Source organism: Tursiops truncatus, chromosome 9 (assembly GCF_011762595.2).
Source record: "Tursiops truncatus isolate mTurTru1 chromosome 9, mTurTru1.mat.Y, whole genome shotgun sequence".
NCBI lineage: Eukaryota > Metazoa > Chordata > Mammalia > Artiodactyla > Delphinidae > Tursiops > Tursiops truncatus.
Window position 1 is genome coordinate 63,470,116 of NC_047042.1, and position 23,022 is coordinate 63,493,137.

The following is a 23,022-nucleotide window of genomic DNA, read 5'->3' on the forward strand; positions in this document are numbered from 1 at the left end:
GTATATTTATCAAAACACATACAAGACTCGTATGCTGAAAACTACACAATGCTTTTGAAAGAAACCAAAGAATACCTAAATAAACAAGCGACACACCATGTTCATGAATTAGAAGACTCAATAGCAAAGAGGTCAGTTCTCCTCAAATTTATTTACATGTTTAATGTAATTCTTATTAAAGTATCAATAGAATTAGATATAGAAAACATTATTGTTAAATACACATTAAAAGGCACATGAACTAGCTAAACCAATTTTGAAAAAGAATGAAGTGAGAGAAATCAGTTTACCTAATCCAAGACTTACTGTATAGGTACATTAAATCAAGACTATATGGTACTGGCAGAGGGATAGACACATAAATCAATGGAAGAGAGAAGGGAACCCAGAAATAAACCCATAGAAATATGCCTAATTTATTGTCACATAGGTGCAAAAGCAATTCAATGAAGAAAAGATAGCCCTTTCAACAAGTGGTATGGAAACTACTGGACATCCATAGGTAAAAAACAACAACAACATAACCTTTACCCAAGTCTCACGTCTCACGTCACATAAAGAAATTAATTCAAAATGAAATGGATCACAGATAGAATTTGAATTGCTTTTAGAAAAAAACGTAGAAAATATTTAGCATCTAGGGCTAGGCAAAGAATTCTTAGACTTGACACCAAAAGCACAATCCACAAGAAGAAAAATTGCTAAACTGGACTCCATTAAAATTTAAAAATTGTCTTATGCAAAAGACTCTACTTAAGAGGATGAAAAAACAAGGTATAGACCGGGAGAAAATATTTGCAAACCACATACCTGGCAAAGAAGTAGTACCTAGAATATATAAAGAACATCCTAAGATTCAACATTAAAAAAAAAAAAACCAATTAGAAAATTAGCAAAAGACATGAAGACACATTTCACTGAAGAGGGTATATAGCTAGCTAATAAACACAAAAAAGGAGCGTTCAACAACATTAGTCATTAGGGAAATGCACATTAAAACCACAATGATAAATCACTACATTCTGATAAATCAGAATCATTAAAATAAAAAGTAGTGACAACACCAAATGCTGGAGACCCTGTGGAGAAAGTGAATCACTTATACATTCCTGGTAGAAATGTAAAATTGCATAACCACTCTGGAAAACAGTTTGGCAGTTTCTTATGGTTTGTTCCTTTTTTATTGCTGAATTGTATTCCTGGTATGAGTGTACCACAGTTTCTTTAACCATTCACATGTCAAAGGACATCTGTGTTGTTTGCAGTTTTGTGCTACAATGTATAAAGCTACAATAAATGTGTATAGGTTTTTGTGTGAATATAAATTTTAATTTCTCTGGGATAAATGTCCTGGAGTACAACTGCTGGATTATATGGTTTACATCTGTAATTTAAAAACTGGAAATAATTTAATATCCATAATAGGGAAATATACAAATAATTTTGGAATTCATAAAATGGTTGAAATTAAAGAAAAATAAATATGTACATATATTTTCAAAAATTCCAAAATAAAATACTGAGGAAAAAGTTGTAGAGTGATATGTTCAGTATGAGAACACTTATGTGAAATTACAAAAACACATAAAACAATCCTTGAAAAAAGAACTGGATGGATATACACATCAAATTCACGATAATGATGCTTGTGAGAATGGGAAAGGAACAAACTTAACTGGGAAGCAGAACAAAGATGACTTTAACTGTATTTATAATGCTTTATTTTAAAATATCAGAAGCAAAAATGATAAAAGAATAGCACTTATTTATTGTAGGTGGTTGACCACACATATTTGCACATTATTCTCTAGCTTCTGCAATTTTAAACATTTAAAATCAAAATAATAATTTTTAAAAGCTATAAAATATGAAGAAAGAAATAAAAAGCTAGACTTTTTAACTTATCTGCTGGATTCTGAGATAACTCAAAAGTAGTTCTTACCATGCTGTCGAGTCAGCATTTATCTTCAGAGTTCACAAACTGAATCTACTATTTTTTCTCTTCTTTTCTCCAATTTCTAGAATTTGAAGACTATCATAAAGTTCATACTTTTTTTAGTATTGGGAAGTATTCATAGATTTCTAGCTATATAACTAAATAAATCTTGCCTTATTAATGTATCCCCAAGGTCACTATTCTACTCGTCACTGTCATTGTCCCTTCATGTGATTAGTATACCCATCTACACAGTCTCTAAAGCCAACAGATGCAACGGCCAAAGGATTAATCTCCAAAATATACAAACAGTTCATGCAGCTCAATATTAAAAAACAAACAACCCAATCAAAAAAATGGGCTGGAGGCCTAAACAGACATTTCTCCAAAGAAGACATACAGATGGCCAACAAACACATGAAAAAATGCTCAACATCACTAATTATTAGAAAATGCAAATCAAAACTACAATGAGATATCACCTCACACCAGTCAGAATGGGCATCATCAAAAAATCTACAAACAATAAATGCTGGAGAAGGTGTGGAGAAAAGGGAACCCTCTTGCACTGTTGGTGGGAATGTAAATTGATACAGCCACTGTGGAGAACAGTATGGAGGCTCCTTAAGAAACTAAAAATAGAACTACCATATGACCCAGCAATCTCACTACTGGGCATATACCCTGAGAAAACCGTAATTCAAAAAGAGTCATGCACCACAATGCTCACTGCAGCACTATTTACAATAGTCAGGACATGGAAGCAACCTAGGTATCCATCGACAGATGAATGGATAAAGAAGATGTGGTACATGTGTACAATGGAATATTACTCAGCCATAAAAAGGAACGAATTGGGTCATTTGTAGAGACATGGATGGATCTAGAGACTGTCATACAGAGTGAAGCAAGTCAGAGAGAGAAAAACGAATATTGTATATTAACGCATATATGTGGAATCTGAAAATATTGGTATAGACAATCTTATTTACAAAGCAGAAAAAGAGACACAGATGTAGAGGACAAATGTATGGAGACCAAGGGGGAAAAGGGTGGGTGGGATGAATTGGGAGGTTGGGACTGATATATATACTATTGATACTATGTATAAAATAGATAACTAATGAGAACCTACTGTATAGCATAGGGAACTCTATGCAGTGCTATGTGGTGACCTAAATGGGAAGGAAATCCGAAAAAGAAGGGATACATGTATACGTATAGCTGACTCACTTTGCTGTACAGTAGAAACTAATACAACATTGTAAAGCAACTATACTCCAATAAAAACTTTTTAAAAAGAAGCTATTGTACTTATATTTGCATCTATTTTGCTTTGGCCCTGATGTTACTTTTATCAAATCATTCATTTATTTCATTTTATAAATCAAGGAGTAGGTAATTTGATGAATACTGATTAAAGAATGCTTCAATAATATCTTCCCACAGCGTTTTCTCTGCTGATGTTTTGTAATATATGGTCTTTGTAAATACTGCAGTAGCCATGTACTGCTTTTCACCAAGACTTGCTTGGGGAAAAGAAGAGGAATTTAACAGGATATATTTTTGCTAGAATTAGAAAATAATAGATTGAGGTTTTAAAAAAAATAAAGCCAACAGACCATCTCCCTCGAGAATCCTTCTTGGCTCCTTCCCATTTTGCCTATTACACTAGTCATTAGTTCCATACTAAGGTTCTATTCTTTAAGTTGTGAGCATAATTTCTGGGACTTTTAAATTTAGGACAGGAACTTTTGATACACTGCTCAACTATAAGGACACATACAATCAATAAACTTTAAAATCCCCTCCTTCCTATAACATCATTGTGCTTACTATTTTTATCTGATAAAGAAGAATCCCTCTACAAATATTTGTTCCCAAATATTGCTTACCTCTGGATAAAGATGGAAGCGTTTCACTGTATTAATTGCAAGGGGATATTCAGTAAGCTTGTCATTCATAATCATCCATAGTCCTTCCAAAAATGAAGGTGCTTCGATAATGGTTTTGAAGTAGGAATAATAAAGTCCCTTTAAAAAAGTACAAATTGTTAATGTAAGTAAAATTTGAAAATATTTATTTTTATAACTCTTTTTAGAACAAATTTACTCTGAAAAAAAGAAAAGGATAGATAATAAGACTACCTAATTTCTCCTCGCTAGTGCATTCTTGGATGCAAAAAAGGCATACATTTTCAGGTTACCACTATAATATTCTTTCATATTTTCTGTAGGTTTGAAAAAGAGTTAAAGGGATGGTTAAACATTTTAAGGAGCTTTTCTAACCACACCTTAAAATATGTAAACAATATATTTTTAATTTTACCAAGCCTGATTTTACCCCCACATTATGAGATGCCTAGAAGTTGAGATCTGATGATTCTGGCACAAACAGAGATGACTTCATGTCCTTGTATGTGTAGAACTTTGCATAGAGAAAATTACTTCTTTTTCTCCAACTCTTAAGAAATAACAGTGACTACAAGAGCATTAGATGCAACTTTGTGCTTTCATCTTACTTCCTAGTTCCATCTATTGGCTCTGCACAAAGTGAAAGCTAACTAAATGTGAACCGACTATTGTTCATGACACAAATGCTGTGTCCTAAAAAAAGGATTACTTTAGTGCATTATTCCAGCATGTGGAATAAAGATTTTATTAGGTTACTAAAAGTGCTGTTTAAATTCCAAAGATTAACAAAAGCATGTTGTTTCATATTACTTCCTCATCAATTTCCTGCCTTCCTTCCTAAAAAATAAAGGGCCACATAGTTTGTAATACACGCTCCCTCAAAAAACATTAAAAGCAATTTTCAACCCCACACTCATTCCTGCTTCATACAACTATAGGTACTTTATTTTTGATAGACTAAGCAACACTAGTGACTATTAAAATTAAAGATCTGGGGGGCTTCCCTGGTGGCGCAGTGGTTAAGAATCTGCCTGCCAATGCAGGGGACACGGGTTTGAACCCTGGTCCGGGAAGATCCCACATGCCACGGAGCAACTAAGCCCGTGCGCCACAACTACTGAGCCTGCGCTCTAGAGCCAATGAGCCACAACTACTGAAGCCTGGGCACCTAGAGCTCATGCTCCACAACAAGAGAAGCCACCGCAATGAGAAGCCCACGCACTGCAATGAAGATCTCTGCAACTAGAGAAAACCCACACGCAGCAATGAAGACCCAACACAGCCAAAAATAAAAATAAATAATTTTTTTAAAAAGTATAAAAAAATTAAAGATGTTTTAGCTGATGTCCGAAAAAGCATTTACTCATAATTTTGATTAGTAAAATAAGTTCATATAAGGATCTTTCCCTTTTCTTATGAGAAAAACAAGGCAATACTACAATGAAAAGATATTTAATATGCATGTCTATACTTAAATAGAAAACATATAAATTTTTATTAATAACAGTTATTATTTTTGGGCCAGGTACTGTGCTATGTGCTTCATTCATTTTCATCTTCCTTCATTTTCAGTAAAACCGTGTAAGGCTGGCATTATTCCCAGTTAACAGATGAGACTGAGAATCAAAGTTAACTTACTAGCCATTACGCAAGAAAGCACAGAACTGCTATCTGAATCTAGTGATCTGTCATCAAAGCCCAGACTCTGCCACAGCTATGCTCTTTAATATTTTATATCCTGTCTTTGGAAATAATACCTATAATAAAAATTCAAATGCCATACAAATGCTAACACACCCAATTCTTCAAAGCTTTAAGTGGCTATACGGTGAGACTTAAAAAGCAATGGCTGAGATACCTAGAGTAGGCAGTTTTATAGAGACAGGAAGTAGAATAGAGGTCACCAAGCAGCTAGGTGAGGAGTGAGTGTGAGTGGGGAGTTAAGTGTTTAGCAGGTACAGTCTGTTTGGGATAATAAAGCTCTGGAGATGGATGGTGGTGATGGTTGCACAACTATATAAGTGTATTTAATGCCACAGAACTGTATACTTCAAAATAATTGAAATGGTAAATTTTGCTAATTTTTTTAATTAAAATTTTTTATTTTAATTTAGCCACAATTAAAACCAAAAAACAAAAGTAGTAGCTAAACAGTCAGGAGGGCCAGTTTCAATTCTTCTCTTGGCCCCTAACTAGCTGATCTGGAAGACAGCCCTGGTCTCTCTTAATTGTAAATTTCTGCAATTCTGGCATTCTTTTTCCCATTTAACCCACATAACAATTATGTGAAATACATATGGTAGATAGATTATCTCCATTTTATAGATTAGATGTCTAAAAAACAGAAAGCATTATATCAAAAGTTGTCTCTTAAAAGAAATTATCTTGAAATCAAGAGAGCTAAAAAAAAATTTAAAGAGCCAGGTAAAACACGGGGTCTCCCAACTCCACCCTAAGAGAAAACAATTTCTGATCATTTTGGTAGCCCTGTATCACTTTTATTTATTTTTTTGCGGTACACGGGCCTCTCACTGTTGTGGCCTCTCCCGTTGAGGAGCACAGGCTCCGGACGCGCAGGCTCAGCGCCCATGGCTCACGGGCCCAGCCGCTCTGCAGCATGTGGGATCTTCCCGGACTGGGGCACGAACCCGTGTCCCCTGTATCGGTAGGCAGACTCTCAACCACTGCGCCACCAGGGAAGCCCCCTGTATCACTTCTTAAACCTTGTCTTTGTTTTCCTTCTTTCTCAGCTATTATAATTGATCTTTATTATCTTAAAAAGGAGTCTGCCTTAGGAGAGCAGGAGAATGAGGTAAAAGAAAAAGAATCCTGAAACACTTTTTTTGTTATATGTTTTATTTTTTAGATTCCATACATAAGTGATAAAACAGAGTATCTGTCTTTCTCTGACTTATTTCACTAAGCATAATACTCTCTAGGACTACCCATGTTGTTGCAAATGGCAGAATTTCATTCTTTTTTATGGTTAATATCCCACTGCATATATATGTATATATTACATCTTCTTTTATCTATTCAACTCTTGATGGACACTTGGGTTGCTTCCATATCGTGGCTATTGTAAATAATGCTGCCATGAACATTGGGGTGCATGTATCTTTTCAAATCAGTATTTTTGGGTTTTTTTGGATATGTGCCCAGGAGTGGAATTCCCGGATCATATGGTAGTTCTATTTTTAGGTGTTTTGTTGTTTTTTTTTTTTTTTTTTGCGGTACGCGGGCCTCTCACTGTTGTGGCCTCTCCCGTTGTGGAGCACAGGCTCCGGACGTGCAGGCTCAGCGGCCATGGCTCACGGGCCCAGCTGCTCCGCGGCATGTAGGATCTTCCCGGACCAGGGCACAAACCCGTGTCCCCTGCATTGGCCGGTGGGCTCTCAACCACTGCGCCACCAGGGAAGCCCGATTTTTAGTTTTTTGAGGAATCTCCATAATGGCTGCACTGATTTACATTCCCACCAACAGTGTACAAGGGTTCCCTTTTCTCCACATCTTCAGCAACATTTGTTATCTGTACACTTTTTGATGGCAGCCAGACTGACAAGTGTGAGGTGATATCTCATTGTGGTTCTGATTTGCACTTCTCTAATAATTAGTGATGTTGAGCATCTTTTCATGTGCCTGTTAGCCATTTGTATGTATTCTTTGGAAAACGTCTATTCAGGTCTTCTGTCAATTTTTTTAACTTTTTCTTTTATATTGAGTTGTATGAGTTGTTTATGTATTTTGGATATTAACCCCTTATCAGTCATAGCATTTGAAAATATTTTCTCCCATTCAGTAGGCTGTCTTTAAGTTTTGTGGATGGTTTCCTTTGCTTTGCAAAAGCTTTTAGGTTTAACTAGACTCTATTTGTTTGTTTTTACTTTTATTTCTTTTGCCTTAGGAGACAGAGCCAAAAAAAATATTGCTACAATTTATGTCTAAGAGTGTTCTGCCTATGTTCTCTTCTAGGAGTTTTATGGTTTCAGGTCTTACATTTAGGTCTTTAATCCATTTTGAGTTTATTTTTGTTTATGGTGTGAGGACTAAAACACTTTTTTATTTAAATAATAAACCTACAGGCCAGATTTCAAAAACAAACCTATGGTTACCTAAGGGGAAAAGTGGGGTGGGGAGAGATAAACTAGGAACCTGGGATTAACATACACACATTACTATATATAAAATAGATAACCAACAAGGACCTACTGTATAGCACAGAGAACTCTACTCATATTCTGTAATAATCTACATGGGTAAAGAATCTCAAAAAGAATGAATATATGTATACATATAACTGAATCAGTTTGCTGTACACCTGAAACTAACACAACATTGTAAATCAACTATATTCCAATAAAAATTTTTTTTAAAAACAGCAAAAATAAAACAAAATAAATCTATAGGCTATAGCTTGAGAAACAGTGCAATTCACCAAAAATTCATTTCAGTTCCTAATAAGTTTCCACCTTATAGTCTCACTATTCTTAAACTACAAATGAATTCATTAGAAGAAAGAACCTAACCATTTCAGTGCGAAAAGTCATCTCCCGTTCCAAGGATGAGAGGTGAGAAAAATGACGATCATTTTCAAAAAGTGTTATTAAATGTATCCTAGAAGAAAAATAACATGTTTCAAAAACAGCACTAAAATAACTATTATAAACAAAGTATGAAAGCCATAAAAAGATAAAGAATAAATTTTTATAATAAATATTGAGAAAATTTTGTAACTTGCTAATTTGTATATTTTTAGGCATTCATAAGCTAGCATTAGCACACAGCTGAAATTCCTTAACTCCCTGGTTCCTAATCTTAATTATGTATCTAAAACTCCTGTAGATCTAATCACCCTTCCTCCTACTCCAGGCCTCTAAATCAGAACAGAAGCATGTTTTTGTCTGTTTGTTAGGTTTCACAAGTGTTTCCAACGTACCCGGTTTGGGAAATGCCTCTAAATGTTGAAAAGCTTTGGAATATAATTTTAAATAAAATTATTTTAGGTTAAAGCAATTTTTAAATAAGTATAATACTACACAAAGTGCCAAAAAACACAGGACTGTACTTTGAGATATTTTATTAATGCAACTTAAAAAAACAGCTGTAGGTACTGAAAACAGGTGCATATGTGACAAATAAATTATTGTCAGCAATTATGCTATCCTTAATTTACATAGTAGATGCTTTCCAATGAAGTAAAAAATAAATCAAAATTCCATATAGCAACCCTGTCTTTCACTCACCTTCGTTTACACATAGGACACATGCCACGGTACCAACAGCTGTAGGAAATGTTTCTTACCATTACAGCCTTAGTTCTAACATCAAAATCTCCCTGCAGAATAATGATCAGAAGAGCACTGTCCCAACAGGATGTGGGGCAGATCCCATTCTTCCCAATAGTAGAAATCCTTGAGCTCAGGTAGAAATGAAGATACGTCAGAGGAAAAATATTATTTTACATAGAGTTTTTACAAACATATCATTTGTGTAAAATTATGTGCAGGTGTATGCATACTGAAAGGTTCATTTAATTCTGTATTACCATCACAGAGTGTTTATCTTCATTTCTACCTGATTTCCAATGACAGGTGTCACTGAAACTTTATCTCTAAGTTTATGTCACTAACAACACTCAATTACTATAAAATGAGGAAGGTTTCTACATGAAATAAATATGAAAAGTATACTACAAAAGCTAGATATGTAAGAAATATAGTGGTGAATCCTTTGATAAAGCAAAAATACTTTAATTCATAAGTTACTATTCCCCTAATGCATCCATTTATAAAAGTTGCTTCACATGAGGTTTTAAAAAAGGTTATATATATATATATATATATATATATATGTAAACTGGTGCACATACAGACGTTCTATACATGTAACAAGCAGTTATTGTTTTATTATATGCAAACAGCAATGGCAATTTTTAATTCAAATGTTTTCATTGATTTCAAACTGAAACTAATCTTACCAGTGCAAAATTGCCACAAAGACAGCTGGAAAAAGAAGAAAAGAAAAAAGTCATTAAAAGCTGCTTCATTATAATATACCTTTAAAACAACTATTTAATAATTTTAAAAACAAACATTGCACTGTTGAAAGTTCCCAATCATGCTTCTCCAGCTCTTTTTCCATAGTCTTACCATCCTGAGCTCATTCCTACCACTCTTCAGTATTTCTCAGATTTACTATTCTTATGCCACGATCAGCAAACTATGGCCCATGGTCTGTTTTTGTATTGTCTGCAAGCTAAAAATATTTGTTAAATTTTTTAAGGGTTATAAAAATAAGGAAGAAGAATAGTTAACAGAGACCGTATGTGGCCTGTGAAGCTTAAAATATTTACCACCTGAGTCTTTATAGAAAAATTATATACTTGCTACATATGTTAACTTTCTATCTAATACATACATAATATACTCTGAACCACTTTAAAATTAAACCTATACCTCCCCTCGCAACTCAAAACAGATGCCCCTCTGATAAGGTTTCATTAACTCTTAAGATGCCCAGAGAATGCCTTATTCAACTATACTTGTATCCTCTTTCTTATTCTCCAGACAATTACTCTTAAAAATGACATTTAAGGAAAAGATCAAATATCCTACTAAGTCCATCTAGCTTTCCAAAAACCCTCAAAATATTCGTGTGCTTCTCCCTCCCCTTACTCCACATTCCACACCTGATAAAATGGTAAGGTGTAATGACGCCAATATTGTAAAACTAAAGAAGTGCTTATCACAGTTCCTTTCAAAGTTGTGATAAAAAGCCTGTCTCCTGGGCCCCTGTATCCTGGGCCCCAGTATCCTGTCTCTGTCAATCTCACCTCTGATAGTGACCCAACCTTATACTTTACTGAAACAAAGATCATTTAATGCGAGCACTCCGAAAGTCTCTTATATCCACTTCAACATTTCTCTACATAGTAATCTTTGCTTCTCTATTCTCTACCATCTAAGAAGAGGAAGCATCTCTTCTTTTCAACAGTTAGCATCTCAAATTTGTGCCTTTAATTTCATCCTTCCCAATTACTCCAAGACTGCACTATCAAGTATTCCCTCTCTTGGAACGTTAATCCCACCCTCTCCCTTTGGTTCTTCCCTTCAGCCTTTAATTTTCCTAGGCCTTAAAACACTTCTCTTGATCTAGTAGGCCTTCCAACTATGAAATATTCTCTCCTCCACCCCCCTGCCATTATCTAACAAGATTCTTAGCCAACTTCTTTCTTCTAAGTTCCTATAACTCTTTTAAACGACCAATGATCAGTTAGTGATCAACATCAATGGCCTCTTTCACTTCTGCTTTTCAATCTCTCTGTAGCATTTGACCAGATTCTTAGATTTCTTCCTCTGTTATCTTCCATCATATCAACTCTTTGACCATTTTGTTTTTACATGCTTATCTATCTGGTTTTCCTTCTCTCACCTCTTAAAACTAAGTATAACGGGTTTTCTCAAATAGCTTTACTTTGCTCTCTTTCCTCTCTTGGAAATCTCACTCAATCTTAACATTTCAACTCACTTCCACATGGATAATTCCCAAATCTACACTCCTCATGCCTGAACAAATGTTCTCTCTCCCTCTCCTCACATTCTTTTCCTTTTCTACCTCACTACCTACCCAGTTCCTCTCAATTTGTTGCCATCAACTTTCACCTCTGTCCTCTCTTCTCCATTCCTACTGTTGCTACCCTCATTAAGACCACTATTGCCTGGATTCCAGCATTCAATTATTTTTTCTGCTTCTTTTCTCAGTCCATATCCAGTCCATTTTACACAATGCTGTCAAATTATTCTCTCGGAAGCACACTTCTGATCATTTTACTCTATTTAAAAATCATTCAATGCCAACATCGTGAATGTACTAAATGTCACAAGATTGTTCACTTTAAAGATGGTTAATTTTATGTTATGTGCATTTCACCTCATTAAAAAATTATCTTCCTAAAGAAAAGAATCGGTGCCTCCCTACAGAATGAAGTCCAAATGCCTTAAACCTAGGCTTGAATTAGCCTCTCCATGGCTGGTCCCAACCAACCTTTTGAACTTCCTACTTTCTCTTCTTTTTGTACCCTTACTCTGCTTTCATATTTTCTTACTTCCATGACTGATTATGCTGTTCATTTTTTTTTTTTTTCGGTACGCGGGCCTCTCACTGTTGTGGCCTCTGCCGTTGAGGAGCACAGGTTCCGGACGCACAGGCTCAGCGGCCATGGCTCACGGGCACAGCCGCGCCATGGCTCACGGGCACAGCCGCTCCACGGCATGTGGGATCTTCCCAGACTGGGGCACGAACCCGTGTCCCCTGCATCGGCAAGCAGACTCTCAACCACTGTGACACCAGGGAAGCCCTATGCTGTTCTATAGGCCTCTAAACTTGTTCTGTGCTTCAGGCATCCATATGTTAGCCTTTTGGTCACAATTCAAATCCCACCTTTTCCTAAAAGTCTTATCTGATCTCATTTCCCACTTCCCATTCTCCAGTATGTTCACTGTTTTGAACTCTCATAGCACTTAATATACTCACTCATCATTTCACCCAACATTGATTGAGTGCCTTCAATGTGCCAGTCATGGGTGCACGAGGGCTTGTGTTTGGGCAAAACACCTCTGTATTCAAGACCATGTTGATTCTGGATGTGGAATGTATCTGTTTCCATAATTAGACATCTGACAAAATCTAAATATGAACCCCCATCTATTATTTCTCAAGTATTTTCAACACACCCCAAATGTGGACATTCATTCTACTTTAATTAACATCAGCAGTCAACTTATGATAGAAATCACAGTACTTACATTAGGAGACATTTATCCATGTTTCAATACACATCAGCAGCCAGTCTGACGAAAGACTAGGCTCAAAACTGATTTTAATGAAACAGCAATATTTAAGTTACGTCTTAAGCTACAGAAAATGAGGAATACAAATAAACATATTTCAAATGCTTAAATAAGAAGAAAATTTAAGCATCAAAGCTCCTCAGCAAGATGAAAATAAATGGAAAACATGGGTAAATATATTGCCTAATGTGACTCTATTTCCGCTATTAAAGATTCTCAACTCATTAAAATAACCAACAGTTTATTTTGCTTTATTCAAGGTGCAGAAAAATACAATGTCTGACCTCTCCCCGCCAAAAGCTACCCTATCATTTTCACAACTTGTGATAAATGGCTGCCTTAAGATGACATTTTGTTGGTGACACATGAAGTGATCACTGTTCCTGAAAACCCTTGAAAATGTTTTAAAAGAACTTTAAAAGAAGGGGACTGGAAATTCTTGTCAGCGATTTTCCAGAGATTGGACCTCGCCATTATTGCTGCTAGACTTGCTTGTTAAACTGATCTGCAAGATTCACCAAAACCACTTCCAACCCGAGGCTCAGAGGGCCCGCGGGTCCCTCGGATGCGAGCCTACCGCGCGGGAGTGCTGGGCCTCGAGCCGTCGGGGCTCCTGCCGAGGGCTTTCCCCGGTCGACTCTGCTCACCTATGCCGAGGGTCATACTGCCCGTGAACTGATATCTCCGCAATAGATGCACCTTATCGCGGAGCTGCTCCATGAAACATCTGAGGAATTGAAAGCGGCCGAGAAGAACGGTCCTTCCGACCACTTCCATTTGCAGGCAATTCTGCGCGTTCAGGTTTCGGGTCCTCCGCGGCGAGTACTTCCGGGCGCCCCCTGGCAGGTTCCCCCCGCGTGCGGGCAAAGGCAGCTCCGTCTTTTTCACCTTCCCCTTCGGCTCCTCGTCCAACTCCGGCTCTCCGGCTCCGGTGGCCCGGCGCCGCCGCTGCTTAGACTGCGTGGAGCGGAGAGAGTACGACGGCTCTGAGGCCGCTTCTTTGAGCTTGTTCCTCGTTTGCCCGACCATTTTCTCATAGTCCCTGTTCGGATGGAGCTGCTACTCTCTCCGGCGCGGGCCCGGCCGAGTCGGGCGACGTCCGCAGGTGTCTGGCTCGGCTCGCAGCCTCAACGACTAGTCCCCGCCGCCGTTGCGGGCCACCGGGTAGTCAAGGCGACCGCGAATCCTGGAAGGGGGGCGGCGTCAGGCCCAGGCTGCCCCGCGCCGCCGGTGCGCCGCCCACGCGTGCAGCCCCACGTGCGCAGACCCTGCGCGCAGCTCGGCGCGCATCCTCCCAGGTGCGCCTCCACGTGTACAGCCCCAAGTAAGCGGACGCCGCGCAGAGCCCCACGCGCGTCTCCTCACGCTTATCCTCTCACGTGCGCCGCCCATCTCAGCGCTGCCCTACGCTGCTGGTGGACAAGTTTAAGGAACTTTCTTCGACTTTAGGCTTAGTTTTGTTATTTTTACCAAAAGATGGTCTGTCTCGAGGTTATTGAAGGCAAAGGAGATCTCAACTGAAAGAAATAACCGTAGAAAGGAGAGCGAGGGAAGGAAGTGGGCGCCTGTGATGCGCCTGGCACTTATTAGGAGCGTCTCTCCTCGCCGCCTTGGAACACTTAGCATTGGGTACTCAGTCCGTCTCCTACGCCGAGGCAGTGACCCGAGGCCGCAGGTGGCAGAGCAGGCGTCAGCCCGGTGAGTCTAACCCCATAGCCTCTGGTTGACAGGAATTCGGTGATGTCCCCTTTGAGGACAGCGCTTATTAATCCATTCTGAAGTGAAATTGTGACCCCCAACAAGGTTGCTCAGAATTCGTCAGCAGTTGAGCGCGGGGTTGCGCTCAGTAGTCTCCCCCTTCTGAACCAGGGACCACCCAGGAACATGTGAGAGGGGAGCCCCATAGTCACTGCACAGCCACACGTGATGCCAGGGCGGCTGGCAAAGATGGACAGGGGCCATTGGTATTTTTCATGTCCTCTGTTACAGGCCACGCCGCTTCACGTCCCATCTGTTTGATCATGGATCGAACTCCCTAAGCTCCTTCTCCCCCATCTAATCTAGGCTCACTGTGGCCAGGTTAATTTTCCGCATACCACACCCTTCAGAAATGCTCGTGGCTCCCATAGCCCGCAAATAAAACGTAAACTCCTCAGCTTGTTCATCGGTACCTTCAGCAAGCTGCCCCAGTCTGCCCTTTCAAGTTTAGTTTCCCATGTCCGAGGACACAAATCTTCCTTTCCAGTCATTACAAGTGAGGTCCGTAGTGTGACTCCATAACTATCCGTTTACTTATACCGAACAGCCCTCCTGTAGCTTTTTCATCCATTTCTGCCTGCCTATCTCAATTCTATCACCCTCCGAGCCCCAGCCCACATTAATTTCCCTACTCTGAAGGTCTAAAGCAGTTACTGACAATATTATTCATCTTGTCACTTATTTAAATTCAATAAGTGCTAATATTAATTTGTTGGTTTGTAAGATTTTCTTCAAGGAGTGTTTCTACATCCCTGGCACTATGTTTGGTGCTTAAAATGTTTTCGCATCTAGGGAATTTCCTGGCAGTCCAGTGGTTAGGACTCCGCGGTTTCGCTGCTAAGGCCAGGGGCCCCCGCGGCCGCGGCGGGGCCAAAAAAAAAAGTTTTCGCATTTAATTCACACGATAACTTTGTATGAATTAGGAAACCGCGGGTCAAGGATGTAATGATTTACCCAATTTTTAACAGCTAATAAATCGTCCAATCCTGAGTTTAAAATACAAGGTACTTATGGGTGGTTGATAAAAATATATTATTGAGTAAATATGCAGATTCAAAAAAACCTTATTTTTTCATATGAGTATTTTAATATTGTTTTGGAGTGCAGTGATTTTGTTTCCCTTTAATAAAAAGGGAATTGTAGAATTATGTTAAACTTATAAAATGAATTGGGTGGATTTGCATCTTTTGTATGTATTAGAACATCTGGTTCTGGAGCCTTTTTATTTTTCTTTAGTCTTTAAGTTTCCTTCATTATTAATGATGTATTTACATTGTCTACTACTTCTGGTATCAATTTGGGAAATTTATATTTTCCAATAGACGTTTCAAGTCAGCTGAATTATACACCCTACTTTTACCTGAAATTGATATGGCCATCTGTGCCTTTTCAAAAAATCAGTGTTTTCCCAATTAATCTGTTTATCCTTCAAATCTCTGTGATTTTAATAGATGTGTTTATTTTAAGTTATATCTTGTTGAATATTTTAAAAGGTAATCTGAGGGTCCTTGTTGATAGGTCATTCATTTAAGTGATTTTATAAGTTTTATGTCCTTGTTTTTCATGAGGAGTGGGTATTTTTGTGGGAAGTAAGGAGTGGCTGCTACTGGAATGTTGGCCAGATGTCATTTTTAGTGACATTTTCTTGTAAAACTTTGAACTTTCTGATTTTGGTCTCCTTCTTTTCAGTCTATTTTGCCTATTTCTTATGTTTCCCTTTTGTGAATTTGTTTGTTTCTTGGAGTTTCCAGTTGTCTTTTGGATCACTCCATGTCCTAACAGAATAAAGCGTATTCTTTCTGTTGGTCCAGCCCTTGAAAGTACAAATCTGGTCATTTTTGGCATTTAAAAAATAATTTTTATAATAATGTTCATTGTACTATTATTTATATAATTGAAAATTAGAAGTAATCTCCATGTCAAACAATGAATTACAGAACACTGATAACAGCGAAGCATTACTAAATTGACTAAAGTCGTTTTGAATGAATATTTAACAACATAGGAAAATACTCATGATATAGTGTTAAAGGTAAAATAAGCAGGATATATATGATTCAGATATATAGTAAACACATAGAATTAACTGTGTTCCATGCTCCATTCTAAATCTTTTACATAGAGGACTCATATATGCAAGTTTACCAAGATTACCTTTAGCCAGTAACTTAACTGCTCTAATTTATCTCCTGATCTGAAAAATGCTGAAGTACCTAAAACATAGTAAAGCATCTAAAAGAGTATATGCTTAATTTTAAAATTATTACTATACCTTGGGGACTTCCCTGGCAGTCCAGTGGTTTAGACTTTGCCCTCCCACTGCAGGGGGCGCAGGTTCAATCCTTGGTGGGGGAACTAAGCTCCCACAGGCCACACAGCGTGGCCAAAAAATAAAATAAAATAAAATTATTACTATATCTTGCTCTAGAGTGACCATATTCAGAGTATACTGATGAGTATTATTTCCAATTAATGTTTTGCTCACCTGGATTTTTGTCATTAAGTTATATGTTAATTCTATTATTAAACAGTAATACGAGTTGAAGGTTCACTAGTTAACTCAGAATACTGAGAGACAGTTGCCTAAATAATTTTGCGTTCTCTCAGTAAGGAGAGGGATAGATTGTGTATGTGAGGGAAAACATGGCGCTCAGGTTTTTTTGCTTGAATAGAATCTGACAAGTTTTCATCTTTTTTAACTTCTTTAACAGTGTTCACTTATTTTGAGCTAGTTATTTTGAACAGTTATTTAAGTCATATTTTAGCTTTATGCTTATTAATGACAGTGACTTAAATCAGTATGCCTGATACTTACTCTACGATGAACTGACAATTAAAATAGTGCATTATAATTTGATATAATGCAATGTATTCTCGAATTATTTTTTCCTCTTTGAGATGAAGATACCTTGTGATTTAGTAAATTGTTTCTCTTACATAGAGATTTTCCAGTCATCTATTTCTAAAACTTGTGTCTGTTTTCTCTTTTAGTAAAACAATTGCTAATTTTTACCCCAAAATGCAATGAAACTGTATAACCAGCAGATGGCAATAATGACTTATAAATCAGAATTTTAAAAATTTATAGAAGTTTTAAAGTTCATTTTTAAAAAGAAAAATATCGCTGTTCTTGTAATATATCAGTTAACTAAATATGAAGTGTAGGGAAATTCCCAATATAATCCAGCATAAAAATAATTACATTGCATATTTCACGTATCAAAATAATTAAGATATTCATTATGGTCAATGGTTGGTTTTCCAAATAATAATGACTTTGCTCTCATTGATTCAGAAAGTTTTTAATCAAATTTAAGTGTTTTAACTTTGCGCAAATACGTAGACATAAATATAAGTGGATAGCTGAGTTATATCTATAGCTAGCTTGATTATATGAATCAGGAAAGATAGAGGTAATTCAGTGAATATCATTTTGAAAATGTTAAATTTTCCACTTGTAAGTTGATAATTTAAAGTACTAATTTCACTTTAACTGATAATCTGCATACAAGATGGGGTTTTATTTGTGCTGTTTCACAGTTTCTTATACGTTAAAGTACTTTTTTTCTCTTTCATGGTACAGAGAATTGGAATTGGCATCTAAGTGTTTATCTCTAGTCTGTCATCATCAGTTAGTCCCCAAAATGGTAGCAAAATTCTTAGAATCTCATGATTATGCTAACTGTAAGTGAATCACATATCCAAGATTTTTGCTGAGCATTTTGATTTAGTAATTTTATTCATTTCAATTAAGAAGTTTTAAAAAGATGAACTGAATGGGATTCATTTTTTTTAATACTTTTGCAAGAATTCCTATAAATTCACAAAGATGAAAAAATTTCTGTTTATTCATGTATCTCTATTCTTGTCTCAAAAATAGAATAACCATAGATATAGGCTTCTTGGTAGCTATTTATTTTCTAATTGGTCTGTTTTATACGTTAAAAGATTCTTTCAAATTCTTCAGCAAGTTGCTTCCACTAAAAGAAATGTCATTGCATATGTATATTTTATAAAACAGCTGCTTCAGTCTAAAACCATTACATATCTCAGATTGATTCATTTTTAAATAGTGCATTTGCTGCTATTGAATTACTTTATACAGCCTGTTTAAATTCTAGTTGGATGCAGGTGCTTTTTCATAGAAGAAAATGGAAAGTCACCAAGTTGCAGTGAAGCATACAGTTTGAATGTAAATGCATCTGTATATGACAGTTTGCATAAAACTGCCTTTTCATCCATGGGAGAAAAGGTATCTGTAATAAGTTGGAATTTCTAGGAGTTCTAGTCCACTTTCTGTGTCCATGAGGGTCCTATTCTCCTTTTAAAACTGTAGCTCTCTCAGCCACCCATACTGTTTAGTTCCCAGATGTATATCAGATGAAATGAGATCCCCTTGACCTTGAACAGCTTTATATAGGCATGTGTCATTCTGGGGAAGGAAGGTAATCCATTAATTAATTGGGAGAATTCCTTCCCCTCCCACATGGAGAGACTGCCTAATTGCATAAGATATGCACACTGATTTGAGCAGAAGCGTACTCAGTAATCATTTTTAAATAACTTAACCAATATATACACAAGCATATACATGAATATTTATACCAGACCCCAAAGTCAATTTTTCCATGAACCCAGTGGTGATAGTTCCATGAACAAACTCCAACATACTGAGATTTTTAAAAATTTACCACCAAAGTAACTAATACAAGAATTACTACATTCAATATAAATAAGCAAAAGTCTTAAGACTATATTAGAGAATGAACTGTAGTATATGTATGGGCAGGTTAAATACAAAATATAGCAAAAACAGAAATGAAACATAAGGCACCTGTATGTTATGTTTTATATCACATAATATTTTAGATTGACTTAAGATTTAACTTTGATCATAACATAGTGGTCAAGTAATATCACAGTAAGGTATGAGCCAATATGTTTTGTGCAGTTTACTTCTCTAGCTCTGATTTCTTCAACTATGAAATAAAGACTTCGGACTACATGGCCTTATTAAAGTCTTTTAAACTTATTTGATTATAGTTAGTATTTGAACATATGTTTAGGTAGCTGGAAAAATATACCTATTGAGTCATCAGTGCCCTGTACCAAACTCCCTTCTTAACAGTGCTTCTCTTCTCTCCTCATCTATCTCCAGCTGTGTGTTCTGATTCCACCTTTATGGTCTTACTCTCTGCAATCTACCCCACAATTTATCCCCCATCCTGTCCTTTAGTTGCTACAACTCTCACTGCCAACTCAGATGAATTAAGCCTATCTCTCTCTACCTATTCAGGCAGCCCAACCCGGCCTCCACCTGATCCCTGATCTCTGTTCTGGTTCCTCCCTGATTCTACTTGCTTTCCATTCTCTTAAGTATAGTGGGCTTCATTGTTCCTATTCTCTAATTACGTCTGTCCTTTAGGAGCCAAAATGGCAACTGGAGTATAAAGGGAAGGGGAAATGTCCCTAAATAAGTAATACGTGTTTATATGAAGACCACCAGGCTCTTGCTTTGGGCAGCAGAGTCCTGCTTTCACATAAATATTGACCCATCCTTAAAAGGTAAATGTGGAAGTTTAAAATTTCCTTCTTGTTTTTGCTACAATCTGAAACTCTTCTTGAGACACAACAGTGACAATGTAAAATTCTTTAGGAGAAAAATTGTTGAGTTTTGCTTTTATGTTTCTTATTTAAGGTTGCATACCTGGATTCCATAAAGGCAATGTAGACCTTAATTTTTTTTTCTTAAAATCTAGAAATTTTTGTTATAGGGGTTAGCACAGTCTCTTAGTTATGAGTAAAGACAGGATTTGAATTCCTGGCTATCTCACTTACTGTAGATCTCTGAGCATTTAATTTCTCTAAACCGCAATTTTCTCATACCTCAAATGGGAATAATAATAGCTCCCACCTCATAGAGTTGTTGCAAAGATTAAGTAAGATAATGTATATAAAGTACATAGATATATAGTAAATGTTTTACAAAAGGTAGCAATTATTATCATAGCAAGGCTCAAGATGGAGAAGGAATTATTTATATCACCTTTTTCTTTTCGGGGAGTCCAAAGAACCAGCTACAATTCCTCCTAGGGGAAAAAAAAAAAAAAGACGGAGCTAGAAATAAGCCAATTTAAATTGAGAGCCTAAAACCATACAATGCTATCTAATAGGCAGTATTCTTTTCACAGATAAAAAAGAATTTTGAGGCAGGCAGAAGATTCTAGACTGCTCACTCTTAACTCACAAGTACACAAGGTTTAACTCCCCTGGAAGTTCTCAAAGTTGACAAGTTGGGCCCTACAAAATGGAAATAAAATATTTTCTGGATAGCTTTTTCTATGTTTTAAAGTAACAGCTTTAGTGAGATATGATTCACATACCATAAAATATGTTCTTTTAAAGTGTAGGATTCAGTGAGTTTAGTATATTCACAATGTTGTGGAACTATCACCACTAAGTCCACATTTTCACTACCCCAAAAAGAAACCCCATACTCATTAGCAGTCATTCCCATTCCTCCTTCCTTGCAGCCCCTAGCAATCTGCTTTCTGTCTCTCTGAATATGCCTCTGTTGGACATTTCGTATAAATGGAATCATACAGCATGTAGTCTTTGTGTCTGGCGTCATTCACTTAGCATAGTGTTTTGAAGGTTCATCCATGTTGTAGCATTTATCAGTACTTTAGTTCTTTTTTTTTTTTTTTGCGGTACGCGGGCCTCTCACTGTTGTGGCCTCTCCTGTTGCGGAGCACAGGCTCTGGATGCGCAGGCTCAGCGGCCATGGCTCACGGGCCTAGCCGCTCCGCAGCATGTGGGATCTTCCCGGACCTGGGCCCGAACCCATGTCCCCTGCATCGGCAGGCAGACTCTCGACCACTGCAGACATACCAAATTTTATCTGTTTACCAGTTGCTGGACATTTGGGTTGTTTTCATTTTTATGGCCATTATGAATAATGCTGCTATGAATATTCATGTACAAGTTTTTACGTGGACATATGTTTTCATTTCTCCTAGGTGTATACCTAGGAGTGGAATTCCTGAGTCATATGGTAACTTTATGTTTAACAATTTTATAAATGGCCAGACTGTTTTCCGAAGCAGCCACATTATTTTATATTCTCACGACCAATGTACAAGGGGTCCAATTTCTTCACATCCTTGCCAACACTTGTTATTGTCCATCATTTTGATTATAGCCATTATAGTGGGTGTGAAGTGGTATCTCATTGGCTTTTTTAAATTAATAGACTTTATTTCTTAGAATAGTTTTAGGATTACAGAAAAACTGAGCAGAAAGTACAGAATTCCCATATATCTCTTCCCCTCCACTGCTGCACACAGTTTCTCCTGTTATTAACACTTTTTATTAGTGTGGTACATTTGTTACAATTGATGAACTAATAATGATACATTATTATTAACTAATGTAACTATACTTTGCATTATGGTTCACTCTTTGAGCTGTACAGTTCTTTGGGCTTTGACAAATGCATCATGTCATGTATTCACCATTATAATATACAGAATTGTTTCATCACCCTAAAAAGCTTATGTGTTTCACCTATTCATCCCTCCCTCCCTCTTCCCAAATCCCTGGAAACCACTGATCTTTTTACTGTCTCCATAGTTTTGCCTTTTCCAGATTGTCATACAGAGTGGCTATACCATTTTGCATTCTCACCAGCAATAAATGAGAATTTCTATTGCTCTTTGTCTTTGTCAGCATTTGGCATTGTCGGTGTTTTGGATTTTAGCCATTCTAACAGGTGTGTAATGGTATCTCATTGTTGTTTTAATTTGCATTTCCCAAATGACATGTGATGTTGAGCATCTTTTCATGTTTATTTGCCACCTTTACATATTTTTTGGTATGTTGTCTACTCACATAGATCTTTTGCCTATTAAAAACTTAGATTGTTTTTTGATTGATGAGTTTTAACAGGTTTTTGTATATTTGAATACAAACCCATTATCAGATACGTGTTTTGCAAATATACTCTCCCAGTTGTAGCCAATCCTTTCGTTCTCCTAATAGTGTCTTTCATAGAACAGACTTTTAAAAATTTTAACGTAGTCCATCATATTAACTTTCTCTTTAATAGATCTGCTTTTGACGTTGTATCTAAAAAGCCAACGTTATCTAGATTTTCTCCTGTTATCTTCTAGAAGTTTTATAGTTTTGCATTTTACATTTAGGCCTGTGATCCATTTGGGGTTAATTTTTGTGAAAGGTGCAGGGTCTGTATCTAGATCCAGTATTTTACATGTGGATATTCAGTTGTTCCGGCATAATTTTTTTTAAAAAGGTTATAGTTTCTCCACTGAATTGCCTTTGCTCCTTTGTCAGAGATCAGTCAACTGTATTCATATGGGTTTATTATCTGGGCTCTCTGTTGTGCTTTGTGGATCTCCTTGTCGTTCTTGTACCAATACCATACTGTCTTTATTAATATAGTTTTATAGTAAGTTTTGAAGTCAAGTACTGTCAGTCCTCCAACTTTGTTCTTCTTCAGTATTTTGTTGGCTGTTCTGGGTCTTTTGCATGTAAACTTTGGGATCAG

At 36.8% G+C, this 23,022-nt stretch overlaps 1 protein-coding gene across 1 annotated transcript in view; it reads right to left on the reverse strand.

Annotated features, from left to right (window-relative positions):
* Window positions 1-13,847, reverse strand: part of DPY19L2 (dpy-19 like 2) — an 89,039-nt gene extending 75,192 nt beyond the window's left edge. The window contains exons 1-4 of the mRNA XM_019925638.2: window positions 13,346-13,847; window positions 9,827-9,851; window positions 8,376-8,463; window positions 3,832-3,969 (exon numbers count right to left, since the gene is read on the reverse strand). Of these exons, the coding sequence (XP_019781197.1) occupies window positions 3,832-3,969; window positions 8,376-8,463; window positions 9,827-9,851; window positions 13,346-13,727 (633 nt within the window). The 5' untranslated portion in view covers window positions 13,728-13,847. The remainder of the gene's footprint in view (window positions 1-3,831; window positions 3,970-8,375; window positions 8,464-9,826; window positions 9,852-13,345) is intronic.
* Window positions 13,848-23,022: the final 9,175 nt, after the last annotated feature.